The sequence below is a fragment of the Pithys albifrons genome, chromosome Z (genome assembly GCF_047495875.1).
Source record: "Pithys albifrons albifrons isolate INPA30051 chromosome Z, PitAlb_v1, whole genome shotgun sequence".
Lineage (NCBI taxonomy): Eukaryota > Metazoa > Chordata > Aves > Passeriformes > Thamnophilidae > Pithys > Pithys albifrons.
This window is the reverse complement of record NC_092497.1, coordinates 71313879-71329176: the sequence shown is the minus strand read 5'-3', so window position 1 is coordinate 71329176 and position 15298 is coordinate 71313879. Positions and strand designations below refer to the sequence as shown.

General features: G+C 38.5%; 1 protein-coding gene across 1 annotated transcript in view; it reads right to left on the bottom strand.

The window, feature by feature from the left end:
• Nucleotides 1-15298, bottom strand: part of ADAMTSL1 (ADAMTS like 1) — a 419662-nt gene that overhangs the window by 47175 nt on the left and 357189 nt on the right. Inside the window, exon 17 of the mRNA XM_071581576.1 lies at nt 13849-13978. Coding sequence (XP_071437677.1) covers nt 13849-13978 — 130 coding nt within the window. The remainder of the gene's footprint in view (nt 1-13848; nt 13979-15298) is intronic.

The following is a 15298-nucleotide window of genomic DNA, read 5'->3' as shown; positions in this document are numbered from 1 at the left end:
TGAATTATATGGGGTGAGAGATGTCTTCCCAGATTTTCCCATGAAATTGTCAGTCAGAATTAATGTGAATATCATCCATCCTTCAGTTTTGGCACAATCTAAAATAATATACTTGAGCAGGTGCCGAAAAGAAGGCATTTTCCTATTTCAGATTCTGTTTTGATACATGGTTAGTTGCCAGAGTTTTCTTTATTCAAGTGCTGGCAGTAGCTGTTGCCTCCAGCAACTCATTGTTATTGGTATAAGTGTAAAATGTTTCTGTTGGCAGTTCATATCTCAGTGGTTAACAAGCCACATAAACCCTTTGGACATCTTGGCTTCTGCGGAAGAGGGTATCTGTTTCTTCTTCCAGAAATAAAAGCTGTGCTTCCGTAAAGAGAAAGGATTTGCTTTCTCAGTGTCTGAAATTTCTGAATGTTTCAGGTTACAAATGTTGCCCTACCTGTAACATTGGTTTGTTCACAGTTCTTTCCAGCTGCTTTAAACAGGAGATTCCTTAGATGTGCTCAATAACTATGAGGTCAAATTCCCTCTTACCACTGCACTTTAGTAGTCTCAAGTGATTTTTATGGGCTTTCATAGATGCAAAGTAAAGAATGTACAGTAGAAGAGAGAGGTGCAAAGTGGAGTAGGGATGTTCAAGTAACCAAACCCATAAACTATATGTATGATTGGCAGAATTTCAAAGTCCTAAAAAGCACAGGAAGATCAGTGATAATCTTAAAGAATTACAGTGCTGTAGAATTATTTTATAACAGCTAAAAGTGCTTGCAACACTTTGCACTAATATTATCCTACTAAATTTACCAATTAGTTTCTAGAATACTTATAATGTTGGAGATAATATTTTTTTAAGTACCGCTTTTTTGAGATAATACAGTTTTACCCTTACTGTAGAGTGTTATATGATGCTAACTGAAATAATTTCTGTCTTATTTCATGTGGTATTTATCTATGCATTCCTCTGTTTATTTTTATTTTCTCGGTATTTGAAGTATACTGAACTGACTCTTCCAGTGCATATGGAATACACAAAAGAATGGCCTGCATTGCATCTGTCAATCCCAGAACTAAAATTTAAGTAGGAAATAATCCTAAATTTTAAAAGGTGAATACAGGTAGTTACAGAATAAAGCTAAACAAACCTTGTGCAAGTGGAACGGGTATTTCTGTAAGCTGACTGTGACTGCTGTTAAGGTACAGACTTAGGAAAAATCTGCATACAGCCTAGTTTATAGACAAGCTGAAAAGCATCAGTTTGGTACTTCTCATATTGTGTTCCAGAGCCTGGTGAAGTGAATGTATACTTTTGATGCAAAACATACTTTTCATTCCTCCTTCTTTCTCCTTCACTACTGCCCAAAGCTGTACTAATATGTAGTAATGGAGAAACAATAAAATCCTAAATCCCAGGTTTTCCTAACTCTAGGTCTATCAGTTCATCAGTTGTCCATCTCCAACTGTCATGTATCTAAGTAGTGGTTATGTAATTAAGCACAAAATGGAGTTTAAAATATTTCAACTACTGTACTTAAAATAAAACAAATTTCAAAAGATTTTCATCCTCTGCAGAATATACATACATAACTGCTGATATACATAAAATACATTGCATACTGGAACTCACTGAACAATAACTATATTCATTCAAAACCACAGTGACATTTAGAGATGGCTAACAAAGAGGAATGTAACAGGAAAGGGGCAATTCATAGTGCTGGATATACTGAAATGGATATGTGTATATTAGTGATACATGTATTAAATATATGCACATTTTCCAAATGAACATAGATAAAACCGAATTTCCACAAGAAATATATAGGGAAAAGAGGGTGGTCCAGAAATACAACTTCTTTCATGTATCACCAAAATTTCAAAACCAAAACTGATCACAGAAAGTTTTAACTTTCCAAATCAATAATTTCTTTCTTTCAGTAAGACGACTTAGTAGGTTTTTTTGTTCAAGACAATGGTTTTCCTTTCACTTTTTCTTACACACAATGCTAAGGATGTAGTCTAGAAACTAGACAAAAATTCATTAGAAACCCGACCACTTGGAGCACTTGCACAAATTTCGTGCATTTCCAGGAAATAGAGAATAACAAAGTGAATTAGTAATGGACAGATTTTATGAACAGAAACACACAAGTTAGGAAGTTTATCAGTCAGTTCATATTATGAATTAGATTAAAAATGGATACTATTCACTTACTTTTTTATAAGTCTAAATTTCTAAAGGACCAATGAGAAATTGCTGAGAAATTTACTGGAACATTCTCATTAAATTATCATTAAATAAATTAGGTCTATATAAGCAATACTTATGCATGTGGTTAACTCCAGGTAAACTAGTAGTTTTCACAATTGATCATTGTGAGTGTGTTATAATATGTAAATATTTGCAGCTCCCTTGAATAAAAGAAAGAGAACAATTGTGAAGCTCCAGTAGCCAAAAAATTCTCAACAATTGGAAAATCCTGATTACTAGCACAGGACAACTATTCCATATTATTAGGGTAGGTCTGAAAATGTTAGAGATTCTCTCAAAAACCAGATTAACCATAGTATTTCTAATTATCTTGACACAGCAAAAACCTTCCCAGTGATGCCTAAATTAAACTTGAGCATTTGTGATCAGGCTCAGGCTGTTATAAAAAAAAAGAAGAAAAAAGCTTCTAACACATAACTTGAACGTAAAATTCTTAAAAGTTCTATAAATTTCATTTTAATTAGAAATAACTTTCCTTCTTTCTTGCAAAAAAACCCAAACAAAAGAAAACAAGCAAGCAAAGAAACAAGCAAAATCAGTATCATACTTTGCACCAGGAGTTCAGGTGAAGAACTGGAGGATCAAGTGAGCAGGCCCTTGTTCCTTGTTCTTTGCTGAACTCCAGAGGTGGATGGGACCACAAGAGCTGAAACATGGTCTAGCCTGTGAATATTGGTAATATATCCTTTGAGCACAAAGGGAAGATTCAAGTGCTGGGCTGGATCATACTCTTCTCCCACCTGGGATTCAACCTGACATTCACAAAACCATAACAATATTTTATCACCAGGGACAACAATGTACTGTTGCCTCATTTTTGAAATATCCCTCTCATTGCTACAAGAACTGGAGCCCACATGATACTTCTGCTAGCTAGACAGACCAGAAAGTGGCACCAGCTAGTGTTGTAGTTTTGGATTTTAAAGAAATGCTCTCTCCTTACCAACACAGAATTCAGAAGCTAATGCCCAACCCCCATGCCATTGGATAACAAAGGGAGTAACCAACTGCTTTGAATTCCAACTTGATTGCTGAGGAGGTGAGGCAGGAAGGAGAGGTTTTTCTGGAGGGGCAGGACATTATGGTTTGGCCATCTATGGTGAGGGGAAGCCACAGTTTACTGGACTCGTGGAGGTGTTTGGAGGGAGCTGAGTTGCCCTTTATGACCATTCATGACCCCAGCTCAGCTCTGGTGCTTTGTGCTGCTTGTCAGAGTGAGAGAGAGAGGAAAGCCGTGGCCACTGCCTTGAATTCTTGCTGCAGATCCTTTTCCTGAGCCAGCTTCCGATCTGCAGAGGAGTAAGTACCACCACCACTAGCTCCTGTTCTCAGCCTCTTGTCCTTGACTGTGGGAGAATACCCTGGACGATTTCTATTGCCCCTAATGTTGAATTAAAACTGCATCATAAATATGTCTTCCCTATTGTTTTTTCCTTAGTCATTCCTGTCCAAGTTTCTTCTTCCCATAATCTCCTAGGGTTCCTTTCCCACCACTTTTCCTGATTGGTTACAGTTCTGTATCCCCATTGGCCTTTATAGAATCATAGAATCGAATCATAGAATCCATTGGGTTGGAAAAGACCTCCGAGATCATCGAGTCCAACCCTTGGTCCAACTCTAGTCCATTTACTAGATCATGGCACTCAGTGCCATGTCCAATCTGCATTTAAAAATCTCCAGGAATGGTGAATCCACCACCTCTCTGGGCAGCCCATTCCAATGCCTGATTACTCTCTCTGGAAAGAATTTTTTCCTGATATCCAACTTAAATTTCCCCTGGCAGAGCTTAAGCCCGTGCCCCCTTGTCCTATTGCTGAGTGCCTGGGAGAAGAGACCAGCCCCCACCTGGCTAGAACTTCCCTTCAGGTAGTTCTAGACAGTGCTGAGGTCACCTCTGAGCCTCCTCTTCTCCAGACTAAACAACCCCAGCTCCCTCAGCCTCTCCCTATAGGACTTGTGCTCCAGTCCCTTCACCACCTTATCTCTGTTCAGTGATTGGTTGTTATCCCTCTTCAGTTATTGGCTGTTATGAAGTTCCACCGTTTTACCCCCTAATAGTCCGGTTTTCCATCCATGTGGAGGAGGCAGCCAACATCTTGATTTGGTCTGGTGGGCAGGGCTTTGGAAGTTTCTCTTCATCAGTTGATTTCACCTAGTTTTATTAGCATTGTTATTAGTTTTCTTCTTGGGAAAGAGTTATTTTTCCCACTTACATCTGGGTGTATTTGGTCTCTCCTTGCACTGGAGAAACCAGGGGTATTGAATCTGAGGGAGAAGACTTCTGTATGAGGTCTCCACCCCTCCCCATTTTCTCAAACTGAGGTAAATATACTGTTAAGAAGGCATTTTTAGTAGTATTTTGTTCCAAGGGCACATCAGGATCCAGTATTTTACACTGAATTTTATATTTTTATTGAAGGATGGGATGATATTCAAAGGGAACTAGAAAAGATCAACAAGTGGGCCCATAAGAATCACATGAGGTTAACAAGACCAAGAGCAAGGTGCTGCACCTGGGTCAGGGAAACCTCTGGTATCAATATAGGGCAGAGAACAAACGAACTTTGAGCAGTCATGTCAAGAAGAACTTGGGGATGCTGTTGAATGAAAGGCTGGACATGACCCAGCAATGTGTGTTTATAGCCAGGAAAGGAAATTGTAGCCTGGGCTGAATCCAAAACAGTGTGGCCAGCAGGTCAAGGGAGGGGATTCTGCCCCTCTAGTCTGCCAGGGGGATTCTGTCTCTCTGGTGAGACCTCACCTGGAGTGCTGCATCCAGCTCTGGGGTCCCCAACACAGGAAGGACATTGACCTGTTGGAGCAAGTCCAGAGGGGGCCACCGAGGTGATTAGACAGATGGAGTACTTCTCCTGTGAGTAAAGGCTAAAAGAATTGGGATTGTTCAGCTTGGAAGAGAGAAGGCTTCAGGGTGACCTAATTGTGGCTTTATAGTGCCTGAAAGGAGCCTACAAGAGAGATGAAGAGAGACTTTTTACCAGGACATGTAGTGGCAGGACATAGGGGAATGGCTTCAAACTGAAGGAGGGTGGGTTTAGATTAGATATTAGGAAGAAATTCTTTACTATGAGGGTGGTAAGGCACTGAAACAGGTTGCCCAGAGAAATTGTGGATGCCCGATTCCTGGAAGTGTTCAAGGCCAAGTTGGATGGGGCTCTGAGCAACCTGGTCTGGTAAAAGCTGTTCCTGCCCACAGCAGAGAGTGAGATAATTTTTAAGGTCCCTTCCAAGCCATTCTACAATTCTAATTCCTTTCCAGTTTCTCCTTTGAGATTCTGAAACTGTGACCAATAATCCATTTAGCAGCTAACTCACTCTTGTACAATAAAAGATGGTTTTTTTTTCACATTGACATTCAGAAATCCAAACATACATGAGCTGCTCAGATAGAATGAGAAGGCTCTAAACTCATGTTATATCCACAAAAAACCAAAAGAACTAGGTTAAAGGATTAAGATTCATGGAAGTGTCAACTGATTCTGACTCAATGGAAGGAAAAATTACATCTAAAGTGATGGTATCAGAAAACTTACAATGTGTATAGGCAAACTTTTATTAAAACACCTCATAACTTCACCCTAATTGGTCTATCAACATAGGTTTGTGTAGAATCCACAGACTACAGAATAGCAACTTATTACACTTCTCTAAATTATCTTAAGTGAGAAACTGACTTCTTAGATCTTAGGAAAAACAGTTTGCATCCTTATGTAAAGAGAAATGAATTTGTCACATGTATCCGAACATCTTTGTTCATATCAGGAACCAGAAGCATGTAAGTATTGTAATTAAACAAGCAAACTTCCATCCAATATAACAATACAGATCTGTGGATACCCTGGAGGGTAATTAGATGCATAGCTCTTCACCTCTATGTGAGTGGTTCAAGTCTCTCCCAAGGCTGTGAATGATAAAGACCTACTAACAACTGGTTACGACATAGAGTACACCAGCTTAGTCACAATTCTAATGGGTAATTGCACACCACAAAACTCTACTTCATCACTGAGACCTTCAGTGCTTAACAGTGTTAGTAGTGGGCCCAGAGGATGAATACCACATAACTGAAGATGGGAATTTTCATGAACACAAATAGGTCTTTCTGTGCTTCTGCAGATGTGACAGACAATATTGGCAGATATAGATAGAATTCTTTGTTTAATCAATCTAATTCCTTTAATCAGTATTTAATTCACTCCAAATTGAATAGAAATGAGGACACCTTCTCCATTTACTTCATGTGTGAACCTTTCTGATGAGTAACTACGTTACAGAACTCTACAGTACATTTTAAGCATTTATTATCTTTTTATATATCTTTTAATCCATAAAGACTTATTGGTTTGAAAGTATTGGGTATTCTTCAGACTACTCTTAAAAGCTACTTGAGCAATACTGTAAATGGAAGATATAATGGTGCTGTTCATTTCACCCCTTTTTAAAGGAAATGAACATGCACAGTAAAATCAACCACTTGTAAGGCTCTGTAGCTTATTTCATAAGTTAATGCTGCAGTGAAAAAGTTAATCCTGTTCATTATGCTACAAAATTTTTGACCTGATATTTAGCATCAGAGAAAAAAACATGCTCTTTATTGTTACTGTTGGGAAAGCTTTCTTTGCGTAATGAAACCCTGCTGTTGAGGCAATAAATTAATATTGAAGAAAATTGAGAATAAATTTAGAGAAAAAATGAGAATTAGAAGCTAACAATATGAAATGCTGAAGTGAGAGCATATTTTCTTAAAATACTGAAAAATATCAACTGGCAGTAAATCTTAAGTTCTTGTTTGCACAGGCATTAGTGAAGAGAAGGGTGGAGAGAAGTGGACTATCATAACCAGAAAATGAATCATGCCAGGAAAAAAATTGGAGAGAAATTGTCCTCTGCAGAGGGACTCAGTAACTACCCAGTGTTAGCTCAAAACCTCATCAAAAACCAACCTATAAAAAAAATTGTGGTAGGGCATGGTGAGATTGCTTCAAGGCAAGGGTGTATGAACTTGGAGAAACCTGTGACCTGGACATCTGTGTAGAGGAAAATTATCTATCTAAATATTTAGTATTCTGCTTAAGATGTGCAATCCACCAGTCTGTGAAGTAAGAAGGAAATACAATATAAGTTATTAAAACAGTAATTTTCAATCGCACTTTAATATTTTATGAACATAGTAGTCTGAGTTGGATACAAACTGAAATTAAGGCAAATGTCTATTAAAAAAATCCTATCCAATGGAGGAAACATAACAATATTTCAAAAAGCAACATGGCTGAGGAAGACCTCTGAAATTTTAAACTAGAAGAGGTGGAGGTAGGCTGTGATGGAGACTCCAGAGCTACTCCTCTGACCCTTGTAACTTGCAAATTACTTTGCTTCACATTTCACCATGACACGCGTGGCTGAAAAGCATTTCCTTGGTGATTTCACTGTAACTGCTGTTGAATAGGGGATACTGAGGAACATGCAGCTACTGCTCCAGCACAGTAAACACAACCAGTGAGAATGGGGATGGATGGGCTGTCAGATACATCTTGGATAATCTCTTAACAACTGAAAGGAGTACAAAGCAGGAGATTATATTACAAAAAAGGGCAGAGAAGATAAATGTGGTTAGGTAGCAGATTAATGCATTTTAAGGCCAGGGTAGTATACAGTAGTGGAAGGTTGAAATGCAGCTAGTGTGGATACAGCACCACAGAGCTGTCTAGAGAAGGCAACCGGTTTAGATGTCTTTGTACACATTTGTTTTTAGCATAATAAATCTCATCAATAAATGACATTATGATTTCTTGACCAAATCCATGACTCCTGTTTAAGCTGTTTTTCAACGTAAAGTTGTCAAATAAGGGTGAATCTGCCCTGTCTGGCAGCATATTCTTTCTAGTGACTGATTTTCTGACCTATTCCACCAATGTTTCAAGGTGTGGCCCGCTAATTAAGGAGCCTCTGTGGGCTACACCTTAAGAGGCTCTCAAAAATATTCTCAATTCACTTCAGTTAAAAACAGACTTAAATGAATTCCACTTAAAAAATATTTTAGTGGTTTGTGAGACTCTGAAAAAAACCCCAAACTGCAACACAACAAGAACTGGTATTTTCTGCCAGTAAGGCTATGCTGCAGGATCTGCAGACACACAAATCTTTTAACCTTTTTTATGAATTAGGTAGAGATGCTATAATACATGATTTCACCCATGCAAACCACATCTGTATTGGCACCTTTCCACATAGAGGTCACCCTTAATGGGTTAGAGAGAGCTCTGACCCTCTCACACATGTTGAATTAATTTTAGACTGTTGATGGAATCATGTCTTACTCTAAGTCTGAACTATAATCAACTGAATGCCTCATGTTTCCAAATGTATTGAAAAATATGTTCATATTTTTCTCCTTTGTAGTTTGACTTTATTTGGGAAGTGAGTTAGAGCAAAACAGATGGACAATACCACATTCACCAAATAAGCATTAAAATAATAACAGGTGATTTATCATAAAAACACAAAACAAGCACACACAGAAGAAGGAAAAAAGAAGGAAAAGAGAAAGAAGACACTGTGTAAGTAGCTAGAACCAAGACTAACTCAGGCTATCTTTGGTCATGTATCTGCAGCACTTAAATGGTTTTCTATCTTTTCCTGCTAACAGCAGGGCTTGAAGGAGTAAAGGGAGAATGCTGGGGTGAAATTGTGTTCTATTAATAGAACCATCTGCTTTTTTACCTCCCCCCTTCCCCCCCCTCTCCCTTCCCCTATGGAATTCAGCTGTTCTTTGATGTACAGGAATAAAAGTTCTATTTTGAAAATATTCAAGAACAAAGCTGTAGAAATTGCCTGGAATTTCCTTCATTTTTAGCCATCTGGCTTTCATTGCTTTGCTTTTCTCTCCACTACTCTATCCATATTTACCAAATTTTTTCAACACACATTGACCAAGTTATTGAGCAGTTATAATGAATGACACAGTTACAACATTCTCTTTCAGCCCTTTGGTAGAGTTTGTTGGCTAACCATGAGGTGCTCACGCTGTTGCTGTTATAAACAAGACCAATCATATCAGATTAGATGATGACTGCCTCTGTAATTTGGGTTGTGGAGCCTGAGGAAGACACATTTTGGATGTGAGTCACTTTGTTCTTGAAAAACAGCAAAGTCAACATTGAAACATGGTTCTTACAGTTGTAGGCTTTTGCCTTTCTTTTTCTTTTTTTTTTTTTTTGAGTAATTTGGAATACAACTATAACAGTTAGTAAAATTGAGTGATCTTCCCTTTTGTTTGTTTGTTGGGGTATTTTTGTGTTTTTGTTTGTTTTTTTTTTCCTTAGAGAAGAAACTTCTAGACATTGACAAGCTATTCTGAGTTTACTTCTGGGAAGACTGTGCTTTACTCAAGTATTACTACATATTTCTGGAAGTGATACAGCTTCAATAACACAAATTAAGTAACTGAATGACTAAATTAAAATGGTCATAGTCTTCAGTCCTCTCTTTCTGTAGAAAGCATTTTGGATCTCCAAGCACATCAAAACAAGTTGTATCCTTTTTATAGGAAAATTAAACTAAGGCATCACAAGTTAATGATAACAAATTTTACTCTGTACCTATTGTGTTGAAAGTTAGTTAACAATTTAGAAACCAGCTCCACAGTGTTTTCCCTGCTTCTTAGTTCGGTGCAAAATGGGAAATTTTGTTATACTGTTTTCCAGAAGAAAAGGGACTGAATTCTTTTACTGCTGTTGTTCTTGAAGCAATAAACAAAAAACTTCCAACAAAATCTAAAACCAGAGGAGACTCAGCTGGGATTTGAATATGGATGAAATCTTCCAATTTTTGTGTGAAACTTTTCCTGATTCTTATTCTTTCCTTTCTAAGAATTTTAAGCATGAGATTTTGCTGACTGCATACATCTGTGACTATCTGAAGACAGATTTCTGTGGTTTAGTTTTTCTGTCACTCTTCATGTACTCAGGACAGTAATGTGCTAAGATATTAAGCCAGAATTTCAGTGGAAATTATAAACTGCTCTCAGCTGCTGTACAAGGAGCATCACCTTACAGTGTTTCCATAAATCTGAGGTATTGCCAGTATATTCCAGCTTTGAAGATATTTTGTTCCAAGAGAGACCAGAGCAATTAGGAATTCAAAATGATGAAATTCAAAACAGTTTAATTTCAAGATAAAGTAATGAAGTCTTCTAGTCTATCCACATTTATTCTCAATAGAGAGAACACTGAGCAGTAACAGTGCAGATCCCTTAAGTATTATACTTCTAAAGTAAAAAAAAAATTATGAAACAAAACCAGAATGAAATTACTCCTCACTAACTACTTCTACATTATCTGTCTTGAGGTGCATGCCTTCTGGCCCTCCAGAAAGGCTGACAGGATTCTCTGGTTCAATGCTTTTGTTTATCTGTATTAGAACACTAAAACTATGATTTATGTCTTGCACGACTAACTTTTTGAGAGGTTACAGAAAACGTCACCATGTAACCAAAAACGCCCATAGCAGAAGCAACATGAAGCCTTGAACTTCTAATGTTTAAGTGTTCTACCTCTTAAGCTAAACAAGATCTTGAACTGTAATAAATTCTAGACATAGGCATTAAATTCTAAGCATGCTGGATTTTAGGTTCAAGATATATCACTGGAATAATTTCTCTAAATATATCAGGATGGAATTTTCATTCTCTTGGGCAAGAATTCTCAGCTTTTTCTTCATGATGCAGACAACAGTTCCTTGCATACCAAGATATTCATCACCATCTCAGTTGCCTTTATAGGAGAGTGCCTCCTCTACCCATAACAACTGTATGCTCCAGCAGTCACTTAAAGATCAAGAATAATCTAAGAAAGTGTTTTGGGGTTTTTTTGGCTTCTGTTAAAGCACTTAAGCACCTGAAAAACAGAGAGAAGAGCCAACACTGTAAGGCTAGCAGGTCTCTCGATAAGTCATCAGTAAGAGCTCTGGAAACTGTCAATGGCTCATAGCTTTTGTAAATTCCTATAAAGAGATATAAGTTCACAGACACAGTGTATTACAATTTTTGGACATACTAGTGAGTAGAAATCCCTTCATCAACATTCATGAGGATACTGGTTTAGTCTAAAGGACACTGGTTTAATTTAAATTTCCATCAGACTCCTGGGCCAAGATTTCTTGAATTAGAATAATTAAGTATTTTATGATTTAAACACAGAAAAAAACTGAAACCTTTTTTCCCTTTCTTTTTAAGTATTAAGGCTGCCGTAATTAATGATTAGAAAACAAAAATCTGTATTCTTTTCATACTATTGATTTACCAATGTCATGGCTTTGATCCCTGTATGGGCCAATCATATAAGAGTTGAACTTGATCACCCTTGTGGGTCCCTCCCAACTCAGAATATTCTGTGAAACTTATATAATATACCATTGTGTTTAGTACAGTGGTATATCACTTCAGAAGCTTGCAGGAAAAAAGGAAGTTATCCTGTCACATCCTGCCTGGGAGACATATGAACTTGCCTTCTTGCCTAATTTTCCATTAGCCACACTGCCTGCAGGCCTCCACGCAAGAAGTTCCGGGTCTTCTTGGTCTTACCAGAGGAGCCATTTTGCAGAATACATGCTGTAGTTCATTCTGTGCCACTTGAATTTCTGCAGACAAGCAACGTTCTCCAGATTGAGGAGGTTTGAGGAGAGGAGTTGGATATACAGGGAAGGGAGTCATTACCCCTTTTCTCAATTGCAGTCTTAGCAATGGATTACAGGTTCTTACTCTTCCCCCTCTGCATCAATCCCCTTTCACCTCTGCTTGATAGGTTGATTCTCACCCACAGTGTGATCATCTTGCAATCCATGGAATGAAACATACTCCCAGGGTTGCTTTAAATTAGCTCCACTCTGGTAGCAAGGTTACCATAGTGCTATGAATTATCATACAGATTAATTCAAGAATTACACAATTACTCAAATTACATAATTCATATAAATACTGGCCTACACGAGTGTGTTTTGCTTTTTTCTTAACCATTGCAGGGGTTTTTTTTTCATGTCAGAATTGTTGGTTTGTCAGTCTTCTGTCATGTAGCCTCACCTCCTGTGATGCTCTTACCTATCAATTACCACAAGAGTTCCATCTACAAAGTAATTTTCAAACATTTATATAATATTTGCATGTTATTTCCAGCAATAAAGACAGTTTAACAAAGTCTGTGTTGCAATACCCTTGTAAGCAATTCTTTCAGTGCTTTGGTGAAGTGTCAGTCTATTTGGCTCTGCTTTTCACAGACTCAAAATCCTGATCATCCAGCCAAACTGTTATTTCTGACCTTGTTGCTCTTGTGTATTGGACATACTTTATGTCATCTTTAAGGTGAACTGTCTCTGCCTACCCAAAAGCTACTATTATTCACAATGACATACCTCTGTGTAGCCTGCAGTCTTATAAAGCACACAATATACCAATATAGACTCCAAAGACTATCTACCACCTGGACAGCACTGAGTGTTTTAAATAGTCCAAAATTATAAATCAATGTATTTCCAATCTTCTGCAGTACTACAAGAGAGTAAATGCACCTGTGTGCTGCTGGGGAAAAAGAGAATACGTATACAGTGCATCTTGAAGACTTGACAGGCCCTATTTAAAGAAATCACAAGAACCTCATGACAGCAATTTTATTGTAGAAGTTGTAGATGTGAATCTCTGCAGACAAAGATCTGGTGCTTTTAGGGTCATGACTGTGGAAGCTGCCTGAGGCTAAGGAGGAACAGATTCTGCAAAATCTTTCCTGGGAGGGGAGGTTGAAAAAGTCTCCTTAAACTTGACAAAACTCTGGGTAAAGTTAAGCTAATCCACAAAGTGTCTTCTTGAAGGACCTGAATAGGCAAGCAGTCTGAACTTTGCCCTTTAGTCTTACTGCTGCTTTGTACTTCCTAGTCAGTAGGACTGTGGCATGAAGAGGCTGTAAGCCCCCTGCAGTCTAAGAAAGAGCATGCTTGAGGCACTGCATGTCTCCAGATCAAGAGACCATAGAGTGTGGGGTTACAACTTACTTAAAATTCTTTTTTTGGGGTACTGCTAATGTTATGTAAAAGACTTGGGGAAACACACTTGTCTATACAGCCACTCACACTGTGTATTTACTTTGCTTTTGTCGTAGAGTTCTCAAAATCCATTAAGTGATGTCCACACCAAACAACCCTGGCCATGGTATCATCACCTGTGATAACAACTGTGACCTGGCTATATGGATCTGCTACATCAGTCAAGCAGCAGTTTTACTCACATAACCTCTGTTCACTTCAAGTTTGTGAAGAGCGGTCCCAAGGGACTGAGCCCTGATGGCTGAGCCTGTGGTACTGTAACCTGGGGAGCCATCTCAGGCTCTCTGCATGTTTCACTCCTGTCCTTCAGGAGTCCTTTCAGTAAAGCCCAGATGCAAGCATCCCTGTCCCCAGAGGTTTCAGATTCATGGGGAGCTTAAAGATCAGTTTTCTCAATTTCATCAGTGATCACATCTCACTTAAATCTGGGAAAAAACCATATGGCTGTTGATAACAAATAAGAAGTCTACCTTGGGGGGCAGGGGTCCAGGCTACAGGCTTTCAGCAGCTGTGGAGGACGATGGCTGGTTAGACACAGTGTCTCATCTGCAGTCTTCCTAGTTTCTTTGTTCAGACAGGTCACTACAGCCTCCTGGACACCTGCACACAACAAAGCATGGTCACAGTCAGCTCTCTGTATCTGCAGGGGCAGCCAAGGACAGAGATGGGTCCAACAGGGCCAGCAGGGATGCAGTCTGGAGCCTGTGGGGAAACCCATCCTCATTGCCAGCTTGGCAGATCCAGGGCTGCAGCCCCAGCTACATTCTTGTAATTTCTTTCAGTGTCTCTGAAAGATTTGTCAATTGCAGTGGAAAGTTCATTCACCACTTACCTTCCCTGGACAGAAAATTTTGTGGTGCTCTATAGTGACTCATTCTTTACTTAACAATGCAATGGGGCACTTTATTTGTCAGTACAAGAGGGGTAAGGTGTGAAGATGATCTTGGCTTTGCTATGCTATGTTTTAAGTGATAGCATGACTGCTTTAAGTGCAAAAGTAAAGTAAAACGTGGTCAGACACTTCAGCTGTTCTCAGCTGTTCTTCTTCATCCATGGATCTGCACCTAGCCTAAACATGTAAACCTGCAGGGTGTATCAGAAAGCTAGGAAAGAACAAAGGGACCTTTTGGGACTATGAGAGAAACTGAAAGATTTGGTGATTATGTTTTAACTCAGCAATTTCTTGGTACTTCCAAATTCCTTATGTACTATTTGTCATACCAGTTATTCTGTCTCACTTTTCCTTTGAGAAGGAACATTATAGGGCTTTTTATGATCACAAAGTTAGAAAGCTAGAAAATCAGGGATTGCAACATTACATGCCATAGGGAAGAGGTCTTGGTGAGACAGAATCTGCTTCCCCATGGGGAAGGGGAATCTGAGGAGAGTCTGATCCACAGAGGTTCAAACAAAGTGAAAGTATGCTTTTTACACTCATTCATGCATCCTGAGTTAGGAAAATAGTAACTGAACTCATAAAAGTTACATAATCTTTACAAAACCAACAGTTAGTTTTCCAAAATGTCTCACAATTTTTCATAGTCACTAATGTAAAAAAATTCAAACACGTCCCCCCACTCTCCCCCCAAAAAAAAGTCTTAGGAGCTTGAACAGTTCCAAGAGCAGTGCTGTTTTTTCTAGTGCCAGAGCGTATGTCATTACGCAAACAATGATATCCTATTATTCAACAGAAACAAAGTGCTGCAGTTGATCATAGTTCTGTAATCCTAAATTACTCATGGATTTGTTTTCCTTAAACTCAGTACAGGTTGAAGTTAACCATTCTTTTGGCTCCTATGTGTGTAAACCTATTCAGCTCATGTCTATGACACAAGGCTAGGCACTGTCTCCACTGTGTCTGACATACTAAAGAAAAGAAAGAAATTTGAGATTTTTGGACATGAACATCAACATCAAGTC